This window comes from Erinaceus europaeus, chromosome 14 (genome assembly GCF_950295315.1).
Source record: "Erinaceus europaeus chromosome 14, mEriEur2.1, whole genome shotgun sequence".
Lineage (NCBI taxonomy): Eukaryota > Metazoa > Chordata > Mammalia > Eulipotyphla > Erinaceidae > Erinaceus > Erinaceus europaeus.
In genome coordinates, this window is record NC_080175.1 from 42,589,362 (window position 1) to 42,610,816 (window position 21,455).

The 21,455-nt window shown below is 57.5% G+C and overlaps 2 protein-coding genes across 6 annotated transcripts; one reads left to right on the plus strand and one right to left on the minus strand.

The window, feature by feature from the left end:
- Positions 1-1,132: 1,132 nt before the first annotated feature.
- POLD2 (DNA polymerase delta 2, accessory subunit) lies at positions 1,133-8,514 on the plus strand. 4 transcript variants are annotated; one of them, XM_060171610.1, is made up of 11 exons: positions 1,133-1,187; positions 2,481-2,754; positions 5,848-5,969; positions 6,088-6,211; positions 6,327-6,441; positions 6,584-6,782; positions 7,004-7,084; positions 7,171-7,328; positions 7,511-7,638; positions 8,007-8,108; positions 8,277-8,514. In XM_060171610.1, the coding sequence occupies exons 2-11, from the start codon at positions 2,535-2,537 to the stop codon at positions 8,426-8,428; spliced, it is 1,401 nt and encodes a 466-aa protein (XP_060027593.1). In that variant the 5' UTR covers positions 1,133-1,187; positions 2,481-2,534; the 3' UTR covers positions 8,429-8,514. The 4 variants fall into 4 exon arrangements, with proteins under 4 accessions (XP_060027593.1, XP_007524536.1, XP_060027594.1 ...); XM_007524474.3 differs by lacking the exon at positions 1,133-1,187 and adding an exon at positions 1,195-1,319; XM_060171609.1 differs by lacking the exon at positions 1,133-1,187 and adding an exon at positions 1,326-1,794.
- A 106-nt stretch (positions 8,515-8,620) lies between these two features.
- On the minus strand, positions 8,621-18,629 carry AEBP1 (AE binding protein 1). 2 transcript variants are annotated; one of them, XM_060171608.1, is made up of 21 exons: positions 18,089-18,629; positions 16,329-16,681; positions 16,044-16,055; positions 15,727-15,841; positions 15,511-15,639; positions 15,352-15,432; positions 13,358-13,438; positions 13,134-13,214; positions 12,993-13,046; positions 12,551-12,660; positions 12,328-12,467; positions 11,773-11,857; positions 11,546-11,690; positions 11,380-11,465; positions 11,146-11,269; positions 10,672-10,868; positions 10,379-10,558; positions 9,938-10,286; positions 9,711-9,850; positions 9,525-9,624; positions 8,621-9,361 (listed from the first exon to the last, which is right to left on the minus strand). In XM_060171608.1, the coding sequence occupies exons 1-21, from the start codon at positions 18,297-18,299 to the stop codon at positions 8,739-8,741; spliced, it is 3,396 nt and encodes a 1,131-aa protein (XP_060027591.1). In that variant the 5' UTR covers positions 18,300-18,629; the 3' UTR covers positions 8,621-8,738. The 2 variants fall into 2 exon arrangements, with proteins under 2 accessions (XP_060027591.1, XP_060027590.1); XM_060171607.1 differs by lacking the exon at positions 16,044-16,055 and having other exon boundaries at positions 15,727-15,798; positions 16,340-16,681; positions 18,089-18,628.
- Positions 18,630-21,455: the final 2,826 nt, after the last annotated feature.

Below are 21,455 nucleotides of genomic sequence, written 5' to 3' on the forward strand. Positions count from 1 at the left end.
AGCTGATCAGTGCTTTGGGCTTTTCACTTTAACTCGGATAAATAAATCTTAAAAAAAAGAAGAAGAAGAAGAAGAAGAAGAAGAAGAAGAAGAAGAAGAAGGAGAAGGAGAAGGAGAAGGAGAAGGAGAAGGAGAAGGAGAAGGAGAAGGAGAAGGAGGAGAAGGAGAAGGAGAAGGAGAAGGAGAAGGAGGAGAAGGAGGAGAAGAAGGGGGAGGAGGGGGAGGGGGAGGAGAGGGGGAAGGGAGGGGAGGGGGAAGGGAGGGGAGGGGGAGGACTAGGGTGGGGGAGGGAGAGGGGAGGAGGAGGGGAGGAGGAGGGGGAGGAAGAGGAGGAGGAGGCAGGCCCTTAATGAGGGCTTTGAAGCGCAATCTTGTACTTTGTCCTGGGGAACAGAACTGGATTTGGAAAATGAGTAGAACGTGCTCAAGGGCGCCCCCAACACGCCCCGGCGCTGAGGAGAGCTGCATGGGACCTTGGGGGGGGGGGGGTTGGCACTTGGCAGGGATCCCCGGCTTAGTGAAGGTGAAAGCCCCGAGGCTGACACCCAAGAAGCACTGGAAGGCAACAAGGGGTGTGGGTGACAGGTCCAGCTGGACCCCGAATGGACGAAGTTTGGGGAACCTTCCAGAGCCGCCTCTCTTCCTGCACCCCAACCTACACTGAAACCATCGCGGTCCTGACCCCAGAGTCCACTCCATCCTCGGTCTATGGTGCAGCCTCTGGGGGTCAGCGCCCCACAGCAAGTCTGCACTGGGTCCAGCCCAATCAAAAACTGCTGGAAAGCAACGCCACCGCGAGGTTCCCGAAGAGCTGTCTGACCACGCCTCCGCCCTCTGCAGCCGGCGGCGCTGAACACACCCCCCAGCGAGGAGAACCGCTTTGCGCACGCGTCGTGTCCCAAACGGAGGGTGGGCTAGGCGGAGCCTCCCGGATTAGGGCGGGAGGGTGAGTCACGTGATAACAACCCGGAGCGATAAGTGCGGCGATTGGCTGCAGGGGACGAAGGCGGAATGCTCGGATTGGCGGGCAGCCGCGGTGGAGGGCGGGCCAACTCACATCGGTGGGCGGGCCGCACGGTGATGGAAGCATCGGAGCGCACGGTGATTGGCGAAATGCAGGCCGGAGGGCGGAGCGGGCATGCGGATTGGCGGGATCCGGCGGAGGGCGGGCGTGGCGCGCGGCGCGGGTGAGTGGGGTCCCGGGCCTCCGGAGTCGCGTGGGGTCCGTGAGTCCCGCCGGTGGGCAGCGTGGGGCAGCCGGGCCAGCGGGGTCCGAGCGGGAGCGCCGCTATCCTCACCACGACTGTCCGGAACCCGGGGTGCGGTGCTGAGTCGGGATGGGGTCCCCCATTCTTGCATTTGTGGTGGAGGGGATGCTCAGACCCGGTCCCAGCCGGAGCCGAGCCCCCGCGGCCTGTGAGGCCCCCGACATCCTAATGGTGGGCTGGAGATAAGGGGGCGAGGAGACTAGGGGTTTAGTCCCAGGTCTTGTTGCGCCCCCCCCCCCCGTTATCTGCCGGCTGCTGGCTTTCCAGCACGTGTGCAAGAAAATCACTGTCCCTTTCTTGCTGACCCCTGAACCCCCGTGGATGGGTTCGAGAGCGAGACTCCCGCACCCCCGCACCCTCATGCCAGGCGGGGCAGGCAGACAGTAAGCCTAGAAACACCGTGTTTTAGAAAGCAGAGGCTACGGAGAGCAAAAGTACAAGCAGCAGGTTTGGGGCTTATAGTTGCAATTCAGAAGTGGATATTTGACCAGGGGTGGCTAGTGAACCTCTGCGGCGCTCCCCGCAGGTGCGTGATGGGGAGGGCACCCTCACAGGCCATCACAGGGACTGGGGGGAGGGGTGTACAGTGGAGTGGGGAACCTGTGAAGAGCTTTGAGCACAAGAGTGACTGCTTTTGGCTCCATCTCTGTTGTTTACTCTGCAGTGGGGTAGGTAATAATAATAAGGCAGGCACCAGGCCCAGAGGATTGAGCAGGTGCTGGGGAAACTCTTAGAGGGAAGTGAGGTGGGTGAAGATTCCCGTGCTGTCCCCACCCTTAGCTGGAAGTGTGCCGCCTGAGTTGAAGTTTACAGGTGGGAAAAGCATTCCTAGCTCTCCTGCCTGTGCCCCCGTCTTTTTTTTTTTTTTTTTTTACTAGACCCCCTGCTCAGTTCTGGCTTGTGGTAGTGCTAGGAACTGAACCTAGGCTGCCCAGAGCCTCAGGCATGAAAGTCTTTTTTTGTATCACCATTATGCTGTTTCCCCCATCCTCCATCCCTTTTTTTTTTTTTTTTAATTTGCCAACAGGGTTTTTGCTGGGGCATAATATCTGCACAATTCTACTTTTTTTTAATTGAGTAGGAGAGACACCACCACTTATTAAGTTTCCCCTGTATAGGTGGGTGCTCCCACATAGTGGCAGGGGCTTGAACCTGGGTCCTTATGCATGTTAAAGTGGTCATGGCTGAAGAGACACCTTGCTGTCCTCACAGTGACTACCTCCTTGGCCTGGAACCAGCTGCCTGGACACACCAAGTGTGGTAGCCATGTTTTCTGAGCAGGCTGCCCAGAGGGCCCAGACTCTGCTGTCCCCACCTTCCACCAACAATGCCACTTTTGCCCGTGTGCCTGTGGTGACCTACAGCAACTCTTCCCAGCCCTTCCGCTTGGGCGAGCGCAGCTTTAACCGCCAATATGCCCACATCTATGCCACCCGCCTTGTCCAGATGCGGCCTTTCTTGGAGAGCCGTGCCCAGCAGCACTGGGGTAAGTGGTGGGATTGGGAACTTGTGCCACCCTGGGCCAGAATGTGCCAGAGCGTGGGGTGGTTAGGAATGTGTCAGAGACCCTGCAGAACTGGAACTTTTCATTTACCCCACTTCCCAACCACTTTAAGAAAAACAATCTCTTCGTGCCTCCATTTCACCTTTGAGTAGTTAAGAGGATTGGATTGAGAAATTCGTGGGCTAAAGTTAGGTTTTAGGGGCTGGCTGGTGGCTTACCCAGTAGCAAACACATTACAGTGTACAAGGATCCAGATTCAAGCCCCCAGTCCCCGCCTGCAGTGGGGAAGCTTTATGAGCAGTGGAGCAGTAGTGCAGGCGTCTTTCCTTTTCTCTTTCTCATCAGCTCTCAAGAGAAAAAATAGTAAGTAGATCTCATCCAGAGGCTGGGTTGAAGTAGGACTCAGTGCTGGTAAGGACAGTGGCTATTTCACTCTGTGTGGCATGTTTTACCTTCCCTTCCATGTGATTTCTCACCTGCGTCCCCATGCAGAGACTCTCAAGGACCTCAGTGTAGCAGAGCAAGTGCCAAGGTTGCGAAGACGCTGACCCCTCTTTGAGGGACCAGTTCTGTGGTGCCTCATGTTGTCTTCTCCCCATCCCCCACCCCCTCCTCCTCCTCCTCCTGTTTACGTGGGCGTGTACACTCGGCCGGAGTGGTCTGGTCTTTGGCTCACAAGCCTCCTGAGCCCTGTTTTCCTTGGTGCTGCCTGACGCTAAAGCCGGGAGCCCCGCCTTCAGTGTGTGGGCGATGCTGCCCTACCTTACTCTCACTGTTTGTGGGAGTGACTTTCCACCGCAGCTGTGGTTCATCTGTTATGCTTTTAAACTGTACATGCTGGAAAGGGGACACTGCCTTAGTTTATCTTAATGAGTGTGGAGCCAGGGCCTCAGGCATGCATGACACCCCTTGACTTAGTGGCCTTCTCCAGACCAGTCTTTTCATTCATCTGATGTAGGGAGAAGGAGTAGGGGAGAGATACCACAACACAGCTCCACCATGCTTGAACTCTGCCTCCTCCCTCCCCCTTGCTGTCCATGGTGCTCCTGTGTGGTGCCTGGGCTGGAATCCAGGACTCTGAGCACAGTCAAACCTGCACTCTACTGGGTGAACTATCTCCCAGCCCCTTGCTCATCGTTTCAGCCCCTGGCTCCAGGTTCAGCAGGCCTCAGCCCAGGGTATGTTTGGGTACCACTTGGAAAGCTTTGGGTGGTCCTGGACAACTCTTATTTGTTCCAGGCCATCAGAATGCAGGGCTGAACCCAGCCATACTGTAATCTTTGTTAGGGCCGTTCCCACTGGAATGGGTTCCACTGGCGTGGGGCCAAAGTGCTGTCTGCCTCTCCTCTGTGTCATGACAGGGGTCTCCTTCTGACTCCCTTTGCCCCACTCTGAGCTCCAGGGCCATGTTCCTTGGGCCCTGTGTCAGCATCAGCTGCTGGCTTCTTCCTGGCTGGACCCTCTCTGGCACCATGTCTCTCTGCCCATCACCATGGCTGCTGATGGTCACTGGCCAGGTGCTGGATGCCAGTGTCACCCAGAACACCTCCTGTTGCCAGTGGCCCGCTCCCCAGAGCTCGGTCTGTCTCCTTCCGCTTATTAGCTCACTTTCTTTCCGCATGACTTCAGCTCAGCCATTCAGGCCTCCTCCAGATGTCCTGCCCAGTTCCTACTTGTTCCTGGCGCTTGTCTGGTATCTGGTCCATGCTGGCTCCCTCTGTGCTGTTGGCTCGGGAGGGCAGGTGTGTACTCTGCCTCTGGACTGTCACTCGCTTGTGCCCTGCTCCACCTGCGGAGCCCTTGAGTCTGTTTGTAAGTCATACTGCCTGCGTTGGGGTGGGGCCAGGGCTGTGCTGGGCACAGCCCTCCTGGGGCTGAGGGAGCTCGCCTTGGGCTCTGGAATTAGGTTTCTGTCCAGAGCCGCCTTTCTCCTTATCTTAGTTTGAATTCCTCCCCTCCCTCCCAGGGAGGGGTCTGTGGAGTCTTCCTGGTTACTCCAGGACAGGAGGGGGTTGAGCTAGAGCAAACTGAGCCTCAGAAGGGGCTGGTCTGTCAACAAGATCCCTGGGCCTTGTAGAACTTGCTACTTCCTCATGTCTCTAGTGCATCCCCTTCAGGCAATCCCTTCCTTGTCTGTCCACCTGCTGGGCCCTACCTCTGCCTGAACCACCTCTAGGTTCCTGCCATCCTGAGGCAAGCCAGGGTTAACTTCTCAAGAGAGAAGCAAGGGTTAACTTATTACTTGAAGAAAAATGCAGTTGGCAGCCATCTTCCCCTCCTCTCAACATAAACAGAACTTTCTACTACTGTCATCAGAGTGGCCTTAGTCAGCAACCTAGAACCTGCTCCTTCTGCCTGAGAATCTGTGATAACCCAGACAAATTGTGCTCTGTGTATACAGAAAAGGAAAATAGCCTGTGGAGCTCGGTGCTGTGAGTGACTATGTGAAGGTTGATAACTATACGAAGGGCCTGAGTCCAGCTGAATCTGCCCGCAGGCTTAATGCAGCTTCCTGCATTAAAGCCTCAGGGTATCCCAGTTCTGCTTGAGAATCCCATAACACTCACTCTGGCAGTATTGATGGGGGGGTGTCTTGTTTTCAGAGGATGAGGCATTGAGGGAGGGGGTTCAGGTGGAAAAATCCAGATTCTTAAAGGAGATGATGGGATGAATAGGAAGCGCTGTGCTGAGCCTGTGTGCCTCTAAGGGTCCATGTTATAATTTAGGTGCGAGTGAGGCGATACTCTGCTCCTCTTCAGTGACTCCCAAAACTAGGCACAAAACTGCAAACTGAGTGACCAAACTGCAGGAATTCACTCTCAGCTGTTCTGGAGCCCAGACCTCCAAAATCCCACTGTGGCCAGTGAGTGTGAAGAGCTCTGAGGAGAGTCTTCCTGCCTTTCCCGGCTGCTAGTGGCCTCACTTGGGTGTCTGCCTGTCTTCACACGCCTCCTCTGTATGTCTGCCAGGGTGCAGGGCCACATTCAACCGCTCTCCCTCAGGGACAGAGTGACCCTTTAGGTCTGTGGGGTCCCCACTCAAGAAGGTCTCTGAGCTTATACCCTACTTCCTCAGGCACTGAGGTGCAAATCAAGAAGCTGTGTGAGCTGCAGCCTGCAGAGAAGTGTTGTGTGGTGGGGACCCTCTTTAAGGCCATGCTGCTCCAGCCCTCCATCCTGCGGGAGGTCAGCGAGGAGGTGAGCTACCACCTTATACCTGGGGTAGGGGGACTGAGGCAGGCTTCTGACCACGGCAGGTGGGGGGCTGCATAGCAGCCCAGAGGCTGCCAGACCTCCTCCCATCTCCACATCCTAGCACAACTTGGTCCCCCAACCCCCTCGGAGCAAATACATCCACCCGGACGACGAGCTGGTCCTGGAGGACGAGTTGCAGCGCATCAAGCTAGAGGGCAACATCGCCGTGTCCCGGCTGGTGACAGGTAGGCCTGGGGCAGCACCAGCGACACACACCTCCCGGAGGGGGGGGGGGGCTGGGTCCCTGAAGGAGGAGTGGGAGGGCTGGCTGCACCCCAGCCTGAGCCTGCTGCTCCCCAGGGACTGTGCTGGCTGTACTGGGCTCTGTGCGTGATGATGGCAAGTTCCTGGTGGAGGACCACTGCTTTGCAGAACTTGCGCCCCAGAAGCCCGCACCCACCCTGGACTCGGACCGGTGAGCAGACCTCCCTGGGAGGCCATCAAGGAGGCTGGGGAGCCCATCAGTGCCGGTGATGGTGCTGTCTGCCCAGGAGGGGATGGGAGGAGAAGGCGGGTACCTGCTTTTGGACCCAGAAGGACCCTGGCTTCACTCTTAGGTTCGTGCTCCTGGTATCTGGCCTGGGGCTGGGTGGTGGCGGCGGTGAGAGCCTGCTGGGCACCCAGCTGCTGGTGGACGTGGTGACAGGGCAGCTGGGGGATGAGGGAGAGCAGCGCAGTGCCGCCCAAGTGTCCCGCGTCATCCTGGCTGGGAACCTGCTGAGCCACAGCACCCAGAGCCGGGACTCCATCAACAAGGTGTGGCCATGTTGGTTCCCCCTTCCCTGTGGAGACCTGAGGTCCCCCCGGGTGGGGAGAAAAGCACATCATGGTGGTGTCTGTTTCCTGAGGGAGGGTTTCCCCAGCACACAGCCCCCTCTGTCTGCACTATCGGCCTAGTGCCCTGGGTGGAGGGATCAGGGTTTCTTTCTGGTCTGAACCTTACTGGGGCCTGAGAGCCTGTGGGTGTCCACCCTCAGGCCAAGTACCTGACCAAGAAAACCCAGGCAGCCAGCGTGGAGGCTGTCAAGATGCTGGATGAGATCCTCCTGCAGCTGAGTGTGAGTGAGAAGGCAGGTGTGAGGGGACCAGGGCCTTTGGGAGAACTGCCAGGCGGCCTGTGACTCCCCACCGCTGTGCCCTCCAGGCCTCAGTGCCCGTGGATGTGATGCCAGGAGAATTTGACCCCACCAACTACACGCTCCCCCAGCAGCCCCTGCACCCCTGCATGTTCCCCCTGGCCACGGCCTACTCCACCCTCCAGCTGGTCACCAACCCCTACCAGGCCACCATTGATGGAGTCAGGTACCAGCCCCACCCCAGACTGGCACCGGCATGGATGGGAGGGCTGGGCCTCTCTAGAGTAGTCCTCTCAAGGCCACAAGGCGCACCCCACGAGCTGTGGACGGGTCATGAGAGGCCTGCACGGGCACCACCACTTGTCTCCTCAGGTGGCCACCAGCTGAACCTCGCCTCCTATCTTGCAGATTCCTGGGGACATCAGGACAGAATGTGAGTGACATCTTCAGGTACAGCAGCATGGAGGACCACCTGGAAATTCTGGAGTGGACGTTACGGGTCCGTCACATCAGCCCCACAGCCCCTGACACACTTGGTAAAAGGACTCAGCCAAGGGGGGATGGTGGCTGTCAGGGTTCCTGAGTATGTAGGGTTGGGAGGTAGAGGGGATTGACTCAGTGTGGATTCCCCCCTCTTCAGCATTGCCATGACCCAAGGCAAAGCCCAAAGGGCTGAGTTTTGATCTGGAACCTTCCATCTGTGGCCCTGAACTCACACCATGGGGGCTTCTTGAGAGCCTGGGTTGGTCAGAGGCTTATGTACACTCCATGCCCAGGGTGGTTGCAGCTGGCAAGATCACTGCCAGTGTTGGGGGCAGGGGCAGTGAGGCACCCCACCTCCTACCCAGAACAGCCCCAGCACCAGGGCTGCCCAGCTCTGATCCACAGCCTCCCTGCCTCCCAGGTTGCTACCCCTTCTACAAAACTGACCCATTTGTCTTCCCTGAGTGCCCACATGTCTACTTCTGTGGCAGCGCCCCCAACTTTGGCTCCAAAGTCATACGAGGCAAGTGCTGTCTTGGGGGAGTGGGGGAAGCACCCATGACCTCCCTGGCATCCTCGCCTTCCTATTCCTGTCGTCAGTCAGCACTCCCTGTGCCATGGGATATCCCCAACAACACTCCTGGTGACCACAGACCCCCTAAGATGGTTCCCCTCTCCTCTGTCCCCACAGGTCCTGAGGGCCAGACGGTGCTGCTGGTGGCTGTCCCGGACTTCAGCACCACGCAGACAGCCTGCCTGGTGAACCTGCGTGGCCTGGCTTGCCAACCCATTAGCTTCTCAGGCTTTGGGGCTGATGAGGACCTGGGAGACCTGGGCCCCTGACCAAAGGCCCACCACCCCTCCCTGCACCAGCTATGCCCAGGGCACCTCCATTCTGTAAATAAAGCAAAACTTAACCTTCCTCCTGATGCCAGGCTGCTGGGTAGAGCTGAAGTAGGGCTGAGGTAGGGGTCCCCAGTGACTGCCCCCTACCTCGCTCCCCTCCCCACCCAGTGGAATGAATAGTGACACCTCTGCCAAGAGCTGGGTTTATTGTCAGGTAGCTGGTGCAGAAACTGTCCAGGTGTCCATCACTTGCCCCCCACACCCCCGCTAGGCCTATGCCAGGGTGGGAGGGCCTTCACAGCCTTCCTCAGAAGTCCCCGAAGTTCACTGTGTAGGTCTCGACTGTGGTGTCAGGGAACTCCAGACCAAAAGCCTCCTCCTCTTCTTCCTCCCCCCGGTCCTCTCCTTCCTCCTCCTCCCACTCCTTCTCAGGCCCCAGCTCCGTCCCAAACTCCGTCACCACCTCGGTGTAGGTCTCCGTCTCCAGCTCCTCCCAGTTGGCTGTGGTCTCTGGCGGGAAGTGCCAGGGCCCAGCGGTGGGGCTGGGGGCCATGGAGGGAACCAGTGAGGGGCTGGAGGGCGGCGGGGGGAGTGTAGGGGGCGGTGCGGAGGTGGAGGTGGCATTGAGGCGCCTGAGTCGCATCTGTTCCCGCATCCTCAGCCGCTGCTGTAGGCGGCGCCGCTGTGCGAGGCGCTGTCGGGGGGTCATGGGGCGCGAGGGGTCAACGCGCGGGATGGGCCGGTTCCCGTTCATGGCCAGGATCTCCCGGATGCGCTTCCAGTTGGAGCGTGCCAGGACAAAGTTGCATTGGGTGGCCCCGATGTCGTAGTCAACACTGCAGGTCTTGGCACTGGGGGTGTAGCCCTCGGCATGGGCCGTCACACGGTACTCACCCGGGTTCAGGATCCGCCAGTAGTCGCCACCACTTGCTGTAATGGGGGGGCGAGAGCCTGGAGCATGACCTCGAGGTTACCCCCACCCCTACCGGGCTGGCATTAGGAGCAGGGGCCCAGACACAAGCTGCAAGTACCACACAAATCTGGGCCCCTGCCCCAGGAATTGGGTCCCTGGGTGTGGGGTGGGAGGGGGTACCTGTCTTCACGCCATGGTTGATGCCACTCACAGAGATGGTGGCATTAGCAATTGGGATCCCCTGCTCGTCTGTCACCACCCCCTTGATGCCACGGTGGACCTGCAGGAAGAGCCCAGTCTGGGTGTGCAAAGAGTCCCCCTCGGCCCACCTGCTTTCTCCCCTCTCAGGGTGCCCCCCAACCCTACCTGCTCCATGAAGGTGAGCAGCGCCTCCTTGTTGTTCTCCCACTCGCGGGGCAGCTCGCTCTCATGTGGGAACTTGTCACAGCCCAGGTAGATGGAGAGCTCCAGGCAATTGGTGTGCAGGTAGCTAAAGTCATTGATGGCTGGCAGGGGCAGAACAGCAAGCCAAGGTCAACCAAACCCCTTTCCCAGTGCTCCCCAACCTCTGCTCCCCAACCAGGGCCACTCACTTCCGGCCCGGGGGTTCCACTTGGCACCGTTGACGATGCCCATGCCACCTGTGTAGTCCTGGGCCTGGCAGCCACCCCTGTAGGGTTCCGTCATGGTGAGGTGGGCCGAAGCAAAGGCGATACCCAGCCAGCGGAAGATGGCGTGGTCTGGAGTCTCCTGGGCCTCTGACACCTCCTCCTCGTCACCCTGGGCAGCTGCTAGGGCCGCGGCCCGCAGCTGCTCTGGGGTGGGTGTGCGTGCCATGTCGAAGGGGTAGGACACCAGCCGCTCCCCACCGTTCAGGTTGGCCCCCAGCACAAAGGGGTTCTTCTCCATCCAGGCAATGATGGCCCGCACCTCCGTGGACACCTGCAGGGTACAGTGTGAGGCCTGGCTTGGGAACCACATATCCCTGTCCCTCCCCCTAACTAAGTTGGGGTGCCGTGATCGGGGGAGCTCACCGTGGCTTCTGGGGAGAGGTAACGCTCGGGGATGGGCAAGTTGTTGTTGGGGACCCGGTAGGGTACCCATTTCCTCTCTTCTGCCCCCCAGAGTACAGAATTGAGGTCCGGGAAATCTTCGTAGATGTCAAAGCCCTCCTCAGACCAGAGCCCCAGCGCCCAGTTCCCAAACTCGGAGCCCTGGGGGAGCCAATGAGTGGGCATCAGGAGTCACACATCCCCCCTGGGCATGCCATGCCCCCCACTGCCCTCTGCCCCCACCCCCACACACCCTCCTCTTGGCCCTCACCTACCATCTGCGCTGCCACCTCGTAGCCATCGGGATTGAGTGAGGGCACCAGGTGAATGCGCGTGTCGTGCACCAGGCTGCGCACGCGTGGGTTGCCATCCAGGTATTCGCGGCACAGGTACTGCATCAGCAGCAGCAGCAGCTCCCGGCCCAGCACTTCATTGCCATGGATCCCAGCAGTGTACCGGAACTCTGGCTCCCCTGCAAAGCAAGCACCTCAGCATCCACCCTGTCACCCTGAAGCCTGGGGGATCCAAGGAAGGACCCAACCTGGCCTCAGAGCCAGCAGCCTGGGGTAGTGGGGGGGGGGGGGGGGAGCCAAGGCCTACAGGGTCCGGAAGACCCACTGGAACCCCTCAGTGGGACATGGATGCCAGACTGAGGTGCTGAGCTGGAAAAACCGAGAGCCCAGGACCAGCCACTACCTCGGAGCCTTGCCTCACATCCAGGGCTGTAGGCCTGGCCTTGGTGCGCTCACCCACTTCATGGTCACCGGGATTGTCTGAGATTTCCATGGCGTAGATCTTGAGTCCCCGGGAGCTCTTTCCCAGGCTGTACGTGCGTGTGATGGTGGGACACTTTTCATTTACCAACTTCATCACCTGGTGGGGGAGGGGACATGGTGACAGCCTGTCCAGGGCCCCAGGGACCAGCAGAGAGGCCTGGCAGGTTCTGTGTGGCCAGCCTCCCAATGTCCCCAAGCCCCTCCCACCTGGCGCATGTCCTTGTAGCTGTGATGCCGGAAGTCCAAGTTGTCAGTGGTCACCACCTCATTCTGTGCATAGTAGCTGTGTATGGCTGTAGAGAGGGCAGGCAGAGCGCTGAGCCAGCCACCTGGCAGCCAGTTCCCCTCCAGCCCCTTTTGGTCCCCCACTTACGGGACACGGGGCAGCCCAGCACTTCCAGCCGCATGCACAGGCTGCCATTCCAGGTCAAGGGGTACACACGGATGAAGCGGGCCACCATGGGCTCCGGGAGCTCACTCAACACCGGTGTGTCCTTGTCCACGTTCCCATGGAAGGTCTGGGGGGACACTCGGGTCTCAGCCACACTCCCACCTGGCCCAGCCCCACTCGCTCCCCAGCCGAGGCCCTGGTGCCCCCACCATCTCTTCGTAGCCGTTGGTATACATGACCCAAGTCTGGCTGTCGTTGCTGAAGCCCACGAAGAAGGACGTCACAAAGTCGTCACTGGGGAATAGACAGGGCAAGACTGAGCCCCCTCCAGGCTCAGGTGTGCAGACACCCCATAGCTCTTCCGATGGGGCTATAGGGCCCAGCCCCAGTGACAGGAGTGGCTGAAGTTGGTGCCCTGCTCCTGTGGACAGTTGCTAAAGAGCCAGCCTGGGAGGCCTTCTGGAATGTTCATTTTTTTCCTTTTTAGTATTTTTGTTTAATATTTTTGTTTATGTATTTGATAGAGACAGAGTAATGGAGAGGAAAGGGAGAGACAGAGAGAGGGAGAGACAGACACCTGCAACATTGCTTCACTCCCTGTGAAGCATTTCTCCTTGCAGGTGGAGAGTTAGGGCTTGAACCTGGGACCTTGTGCATTGTGACATGCACTCAGCCAGGGGCGTAACTTCCCAACACCCTCTGTAATTAGGCATCAGCTGGACCTGCAACTGCCCACCCCCTAGCCTCGAACCCAGTTGACTCACTGGATACTGGAGTCTCTGCCCTGTGTGATGACACCAGTGAACCTGGTGGTCCTCCTGGTGTCCACTTCAATCCACTGTGTCCGGGCATCATCCTCGGCGCACCATGCCCCATCGTAGTAGTCGTCCTCGGTGGCCCCGGCCTGCAGTGGCAGGAGGGAGCTGAGCAGGTCAGAGTATGGGGTGTGTGTGGGGGGGGAAAGGCTGCCCGCTGGGAGCCACCTACCTGCATGTTGAGGCGGCCGCGCTGGGCGCCCAGGCCATGGCGCAGCATAGATGAAGCCCGGATCTGGTTGTCCTCTATGCGGTGGGACTCCATGCCAATGGGGGGGCACTCTGAGGACATGGTACCCCATGCTGGTGGCTCTCCCATTTTCTTACTCCTCTCAGAACTAAGGAGCCCTGAGCTATAGCCCCACCTCTGTTCTGACCCTCCCTAGGCCTCAGTTTCTCCATCTGGGCCAGGAGCTGGTGGTGGATCCCATGAAGTCCCAGGGGTGGCAGCTGAGGGCCTGGCCACTCACAGGGCCTTCTCTCTGAATCCCATGAATTCGAGAGCAGGAAAGAGGTCTGGGGCACCATCAGGAAGGTCAGGCTTGACGTTCGAGTGTCATTCTCCACCCCAGCTCCCCCCCCCCCGCGCCAGGCCCCAGCAGCCCCTCACTCACTGATCTTCTCTGCGGGAGCCCACTCTTCCTCCAGCTCCTTCTCCTTGGGGGGCCCTAGGAGCAAGAAAGGGAGGCAGTGGTCCAGGTATCCAGATGGCAGCAGCCAGCCAGCTGTGGGCGCCCAGCCCTGTCCCCACGCACCTTTGTGGTCCCTGCCCTTGTCCACGCTCCACTTGTCCTCCCTGTCCTCCTTGGGGCTGCTGCCTTCTTTCTTGGGTTTCTCTGGAGAAGGGAGGGAATTGTCAGCTCAGCTCTGGGTGTGGGGCATGTGAAAGTGAGGGGCGAGCTGAACTGGGGTGCCTCTGGGGGCAAGGCATGCGCCTGGGGTTAGGCCTGCAGGAGGATGGAGCCAGGGTGACACTCACTCAGTTTCTCCTTCTCTTCATCTGTCTCTAACCCCATGTCTGGTTTCTGGGGACGCCCAGGAGGTGGGAAGTAATAGTCCACTGTGAGGAGGGAGGGAGAGGTCTGCTGAGGAGCCAGTGCTGCCTTTGGAGCCCACCCCACCCCACCCCACCCCCCGCCGGGATTCCCCAGCCTGGCCACCAGGAGAGACTGGCATGGAGTCCTGGGATGAGGCTGGACTTGGGCACGGAAGAGGCCTTGAGTGGCCTGGGAACTGGCACAGTGAATAAAGCATTGGGAGTCTCAAGCATAAAGATCTGAGTTGGATCCCCAGCATTGCCTGGGATGCTCTGATTCTGTCCCTTCCTCCTTTCTAATAAATATTAAAAAAAAAAAAAAAAAACATAAATAGTGGCTCAGGATAAAGCACTAGACTCTCAAGCATGAGGTCCTGAACTCAATCCCTAGGATTGCACACGCCAGAGTGACACTCTGGTTCTCTCTCCTTTTCTCTTTCTCTCATAAGTAAATAAATATTATTTATAATCAAATAGCAATCCAGGAGGTGGCACAGTGGATGAAACATTGGAATCTTAAATACAAGGTCTAGAGTTCAATCCCCAGCATCAAATGTATCAGAATGAAGCTCTGGTTCTCTGTCTCCCTCTTCTTTCTCATTAATAAATAAAAAAGGGGGGGGGGGCCAGGCTGTAGCACAGCAGGTTAAGCACACATAGAGCAAAGTGCAAGGACAGGCACAAGGATCCTGGTACGAGCCCCTGGCCCCCACCTGCAGGGGGGTGGCTTCACAAATGGTGAAGCAGGTCTGCAGGTGTCTGTCTTTCCCTCCCCGCTGTCTTCCCCAAGTCTTTTGATTTCTCTCATCCTATCCAACAATGACAGCAATAACAACAACAATAATAACAACAAACAACAAGGGCAACAAAAGGGAAAAAATAGCCCCCAGGAGCAGTGGATTCATAGGCACAGAGCCCCAGTGAATCCTGAAGGCAAATAAATAAATAAATAAATAAATAACAAAAAGAAGAACTCTTGAGTGGCACGTGGCACCTGGAAGCCACAGAGGGTGTGAAGAGTGTGCTGGGGCTGGGAAGGGCTCAGGTAGTGGGAGACAGCTGGCAAGGAGAGGAGGTGTCAGCCCTGGAGATGGATGAACCAGGACGCAGGGATCTATGTGGGAGAGGGTGGCAGGAGGCCCATCAAGGAAGAAAAGGCTGGGGGGAGGGAAGTGGGGGCAGGTGGTTGTGCACCCAGTTAAGCACACATAGTACTGTGTGGAAGGAGCCAAGCAAGGGACCAGGTTCAAGCCTCCACTTGCCACCTGCAGCAGGGATGCTTCATAAGCGATGAAGCAGGTCTGCAGGTGTCTATCTTACTTTCTCCATCTCTATTTCCCCTTCACCTCTCAATTTTTTCTGTCCTATCGAATTAAAAAAAAAAAAAAGGACTCTGGGAGCAGTAGATTCATAGTACCAGCATAGAGCACCATTGACAACCCTGAGGAGAAAGAAAGAAAGAAAGAAAGAAAGAAAGAAAGAAAGAAAGAAAGAAAGAGAAAGAGGGGAGTCGGATGGTAGCACAGCGGGTTAAGTGCAGGTGGTGCAAGATGCAAGGACTAAGCGTAAGGATCCTGGTTTGAGCTCCCAACTCCGCACTTGCAGGGGAGTCGCTTCACAAGCGGTGAAGCAGGTCTGCAGGTGTCTATCTTTCTCTCCCTCTCTCTGTCTTCCCCTCCTCTTTCCATTTCTCTCTGTCCTATCCAACAACGATGACAACAATAATAACTACAACAATAAAAAAATAAGGGCAACAAAAGGGAATAAATAAAAAAAGAAGAAGGAAGAGAGAGGGGAAAAAAAAGAGACAGGGGGTCAGGGCTGGGAGTGGAGAGCAAAGTTGGGAGCCAGGAAGGCAGGGGGAAGTTCAGGCAAGGGTGAGCAGCAAGCTGGGGTCCTAAGGTCACGAGGTTTTTGGGCCTGGCCCCACCACTCACTGTCATCATAGTCTGGGATCACATAGCCGTCCCCATAGTCGGGCAGTGGCAGTGGAGGTGGTAGCGGTTTCAGAGGTGGCTCTGTGGATATGGGAGGTGAGTGGCCCTGAGGCCTGGGGAGGCACAGAATGCAGCCCCCCATCCCCTGCCCTGTCCTACCTGGCCTCTCCTCTGGGATATCCACTCCCGGCCCAGGGGGCTTGGCCTTCTCCTCGGGGGGCTCAGGCCTGGGTGGCTTCCTCCTGGTGGGTGGTGGCCTGGGCCGCTTCTGACGCCTGTAGTACTCGACTGAGGGTGAAGGGGGTCAGAGAAGGGCTCGGGGGTCCGTAGGTAAACCCTCACACATACCCAGGTCAGGAGAATGGGGTTACTCACAGTCCTCATAGTCCTCCCTCTCGATCTGGTCATTGTAGTCCAGTGTGGGCATCTCCGTCTCCTCCTCCAGCTCTGGGGGGGACACAGCCTCTGTGAAAATACCTGTGGGGACCCCCTCCCTGCCCCAACCTGATCCTCAGCTAGCCAGGCCATCTACCCCTCCCCCTCAAGGTGGACAGCATCACTCTGTCTCTCTTCCAAGTCCTCCTATAATGTGAACCCCAGAAACAGGTGGGTGAGATGCCTCATTGGATGGGTCCCCCTAGTGAGAGATTTGGTCCCCATGTCCACAGAGACTGGGCTCTACTGAACCCCACCCAAGGCCAGGGCTGGCTCTGGCTCCCCACCAGACAGGCCCTAGGAAGCGCAGGTCCTCTGTTTGTGCTAGGGGTGCCACAAAGTTGCCCCAGCAGGGCACTCTCAGACTCAAAGCCAGGTGACTCTGGATGAGACCTCAGGATAGATCCTGGGATAGTGCAGGCCAGTCCAACTCACTGGTCACATTCATGGCGAGGACCCAGAGAGTGCCCTGTCTAGAGGCCCTAAGAGGTGGGGGGTGACTGCAAGAAGCAGAGGCCCTTCCTGGTCAGAGCCCCACAGGCCCAGCACCCACCTTGCTCCTGGGGTGGCTCCTGGGGACCTAGGTGGGTGGGTGGTGGCAGTGGCAACAGTAGGATCTCAGAGGGGCTCAGAGTAGGGGGCCTCTTCCCAGCCTTGGGCTTCTTGGTGGCTTTGGGTGACTTCTCCTTGGGCTTCTTGGTGGCTTTGGGTGGCTTCTCCTTGGGCTTCTTGGTGGCCTTGGGTGGCTTCTCCTTAGGCTTCTTGGTGGCCTTGGGTGGTTTCTCCTTAGGCTTCTTGGTTGGCTTGGGGGGACCCTCCAGGGACTCCTTAGTGGCCTTGGGGCCTTTCTCCTTCTTTCCTTTCTTCCCTTTGTCTTTGGCCTTTTCCGGAAGTGCTGTCCAAGGTGCAGATAGGGGTTAAATCCATGCAGAGCCCCTTCCCTCTCCCCTCCCCAAGGTGTAACAATCTGCCAATGGGGCTTTCATTACTCGCTCGTGTGTCCAATGGAGGAACTGAGAGGTGAAGTCTTGGCTTGGTGGGAGTGTGGGAATTGGAACCCTGGCTCTCTGCCAGTCAGTCTACACTGCTAGCACATCCCGGTCTGGAGAGTCAGTTCCCATGATGCGGGCCTCACCCCCTCCACCTGCCTGTCCACTGTTCACCTATCCACCCTGCCAACCACTTTCCTAAGCTGGGCATGGGAGGGGCAGGCAGGTGACTAGGCCATCTGGCCTGTGGGGTCTCCAGGCTGAGGAAAAATCCCCCTCCATGCTGACTGCTATACAAGGGACAGGGCATGGACAGGGGCCTCCCAGAGCCTCCCACAGGGGCAGGAGAAGCATCAGAGAAAGAGAATGGAGACTTGAGGGACTTGGGTGGGACATAACCATAACCAGTAGGGGCTCCAGGGATCTGGGAGGGAGGACAGAGGGACAAGTGAGAGCTGCAGCTGCCTGCACATTCAGTCTGGGGGAGCCCTGAGAGCTGCTGGTGTAGCTCCCCCAGGATTCCAAGAAAATGCTACTGAGGATTTAAGGATGTATGGAATCCCAAAATTGAAACCTGGGAAACTATGAAATGCAGCTGGGGACTGGGGAGGGCGTAGCAAGGTTGCCACAACAGCCATCAAGACTGGAGTGGGGATTAGAGGTGGGGGAGCCTGGGGTTGGGTTCTCAGAACTGTCCACCCCGAGTGGGGGGTGTGTGTGTGTGTGCTGATTTCAGCACTGACCAACAGTGCTGTGGCTCCAAGCAACCCCTTGTCACCCTGAAAGCAAGGATAAACATCTAAGATTCTCGCTGAGGATTATGTAAGAGGCCACATGCCTGCGCGATGCATCACCTCAGCTGACGTCCATGGCCCCCCAGAACTGCCCGCTGGCCAGTGCCACCTGGGAGCCTTGCAGGAAAGGGTCTTCTGCAGCCCTCCCCCCATCTCCCTGCCTCTGGTCTCTGAGTAGGTGAGCAGGCTAGGAGGGTGCTGGGGACCACCTCCCCAGGAAGATCTGAGGCAGGGTTCGGGCACAGTATGTGGGTGCCACAGAGAGGCTGACTGGCGGGGACCTACAGGCTCAGCCTGGTTCCTTTAAGGACACCGGGGGAGGAAAGGGGTCTGGGTTGCCCCCCCCCTCCGCCCCTGCCACAGGCAGCCAACCTGCCTCCATACCTCATGGCTAGGAGCCAGCACCCACCTCTGGGTACCCAGTCACCCCTACACGTGACGCTCACTGGCCACACCCTTGCAGAGACCCTCCTGTCTCACCTGAGGGACACGCCTCGTGCACAGACCACCCCCTCTTACCCTCTTTGGCCGCCCCCGGCTTGTCCCGGGCCTGGGCTTTGCCTGCGCCGGGCGTGGGCTCCGGTGGGGCCTCCACGTTGTCCTCCCGAGGCTCCAGCAGGAAGCCCTCGAGGAATTCTTCAATCTCGTCGTCGGTCAGCACAGTCTGTGGACGCCCCCCTGGCCACAGGGCCAGCAGGATCAGCAGGCAGCCGAGCAGGGGCGCCCCCATGGCCACGGGGGCTAAGGGAGGCGGTGACTCCGGATAAGGGGGGCAGGGGCGCCGCGCAGGGGAGGAGAGGGGTCTGGAGGTAGAGCAGGGTCCTGGCACAGCAGGGACTGGGGGGGGGGGTCCTTGGTGAGGAGGTGAGTGGGAAGGTCAGGGAGGTGGGAGGGAGGAAGGAGGGTCTCGGAATGGGTGGGGAGGGGCTCAGGACCCTGCAGTGGCCCAGAGGCTGGTGGGGTTCAGAGGTCGTGGGGGACCGTGAGGAGCTCCAGCCCAGGGTGGCACGCTCCAGCTCCAGCCGCCTTGTGCAGAGCGTCGGGGGCGGGGGCGCCGGGCTTCCGGAGCTGCCCCCACCCCTACCCCACCCGCCCCGGAGGAGGAGCGGCTGGGCGTGGACTGAGGGGCTACGCAGGGTAAGGCCGCCCAGAAGCTGCATGGGCGTTGGGCACTTACAGTCCCTGGAGCTGAAACAGACTGGCCAGGGACAGACGGCCTGGGGGGTTGGTGTGGGGGGCTGTGGGGGAGGCAGGCCAGGACAGATAGGGTGGGGGTGGGGATAGGGCCTGCAACTAGGAAGTAGATTCTGGGGAGGGGCGCCATGACTGAGGCAGTAAGGAGAGTCTGGGGTGAGGGAGGGCCTGAGGATGGGGCTCCTGAGATGTCACCAAGTCCTAAAGGACTTGACTAAGACCCCTGCTAGGGCAGCCAAGACTCCCCTCTCTCTGTCTCTCTCTCTCTCTCTCTCTCTCCCTCCCTCCCTGCCTTCCTTTCTTTAGTTTAATTGGTTTGTTTTGATGAGTAAGAGAGAGAGAGAACCAAGCCACCATAGACTTTCTCTCTTCTTTAAAATTTTTTATTATCTTTATTTATTTATTGGATACAGACAGCCAGAAATAGAGAAGAAGGGGGAGCCAGAGAGACACCAGCAGCACTGCTTAACCACTTGTGAAGCTTCCCCCTGCAGGTGGGGGCTGGGGGCTTGAACTAGAGTCCTTGCACATTATAACATGTGCACTCAACTAGGTGCACCAACACCCAGCCCCTAGACTTTACATCTCTCTCTCTCTCTCTCTCTTTCTCACACACACACACACACACACACACACACACACACACACACTTTCTTTCACTTTTAATTAGTTTGTTTTTTTTTTCTTTTTTATTTAAGAAAGGATTAACAAAACCATAGGGTAGGAGGGGTGCAACCCCACACAATTCCCACCGCCCAATCTCCATATCCCACCCCCTCCCCCGATAGCTTTCCCATTCTCTATCCCTCTGGGAGCATGGACCCAGGGTCATTGTGGGTTGCAGAAGGTAGAAGGTCTGGCTTCTGTAATTGCTTCCCCGCTGAACATGGGCGTTGACTGGTCGGTCCATACTCCCAGTCTGCCTCTCTCTTTCCCTAGTAGGGTGGGTCTCTGGGGAAGCTGAGCTCCAGGACACATTGGTGGGGTCTTCAATCCAGGGAAGTCTGGCCGGCATCCTGATGACACCTGGAACCTGGTGACTGAAAAGAGAGTTAACATACAAAGCCAAACAAATTGTTGAGCAATCATGGTAATTAGTTTATTTTAATGAAAGACCAGAGCACTGCTCAGCTCTGGCTTATGCTAGTACTGGGGGTTGAACCTGGGACTTTGGAGCCTCACACATGAAAGTCTCTTTTTTTTTTTGCATCACTCACCACTGTGCTATCTCCCCAGCCCAGCCAGCATACATGGTGCCTGCTCACCACGGGGGCAACCGTAAGGCCTTGGGGACATCTGGCCAGCCCATTCTCCTCCCTCTATGGAGCTGTGGGTGGCTACTCTTCCTTGGGACATCCAGCACAGCTCACCATGAGGCCAAGTTTAGCGAGGGCAGAGCTAGAGAGAGAGGTTCCATCTACTGTTGTTAATATGTGTGTGTGTGTATGTGGGTGTGTGTGTGTGTGTGTGTGTGTGTGTGTGTGTGTGTGTGTGTAAGTTGCAGGGATGGACTGGTACTGAGTCTCAGAGCTCACACAGCAACTTCAAGTTCAAGACTGCTTGCCTGTCCCTGCATTTCTGGCCTGGAGGATCCTCATGAGGACTCTGGCATAGCCTGCTAAGCCTGGCCTAGAAGAGGAGCTTTTCAGGGCAGTGTAGAGGTGGGAGATAATGCATCTTCAACCCTGGTGCACATCTTTGTCAGAGTCCAGAAAGAATTCAGGGACAAAATCACACCAGTAAGGAGACAATTGGGGGACTAGGTGGGGGGACACCTGGTCAAGTGCTCACAATAGAGTGCTCAAGGACCCAGATTCAAGCTCCTGGTCTCCACCTGCAGGGGGAAAGCTTCATGAGTGGTGAATCAGGGATCCAGGTGTCTCTCTGTCTTTTTCCCTCTCTATCTCCCCCATCTCTCTCAATTTATCTCTGTCTGTATCCATCAGGTTTACTGGGATGGAGAAAATGGAAGTTCACACACTGTGCAGGTGTGTTCTAGGGTGAGTCACAGGCTGCTAGTTTGGGGGGGTTCAGCTTCTGTGAGGTCTGTCTGGCATAGGTGGGGTTTCCTCGGGAAAAGTGGGCTAGTTATTATCTGTGAGGGGCTGTAATAAGAGGGTATTTCCTAGAAAAGGTGGGATCTTCCAGGAGTTCAGGACCCTCCCCCTCTCTGACCATATTCTCCATTTTGGGAACAGTGAGGTGTTGTCACAAGGACTTGTAAGGATATAAGGAGCCACCCTTGGGCCCCATTGATTTCTTCTAGTTCTTGTTTGCCATGGGGACCTCAAGGAAGTGGTCATTCTCTCACCCAATGAGCTTGTCTATTGTTGCTGTTGTCTGAATATATTTTATTTGTTTTATTTTAATGAGAGAGGGACAAGAGTACTGCTCAGTTCTGACTTACACTGTTGCTGGGGATGGAACCTGGGACCCCAGAGCCCCAGGCATGGAAGTCTTTTTGTAGAACCATTATGCTGCCTCCCCAGCCCTTGTCTGATACTGCATTCAGGGAGCAGTGGAGATGGTGTCTGTCCCCTAACTAGTCTAGCCTACCTCAGGGAGGTAGGGTGTGCACCTTCAATCCAACCAGTGTGTGTGCTAGGACCCTCACTCAGTACCCAAAGGGAGAAGGCAGAATATCTGGGCTCAGGACTGCTCTTTTATGGCTTTTCCTGTTTCCCACAACACT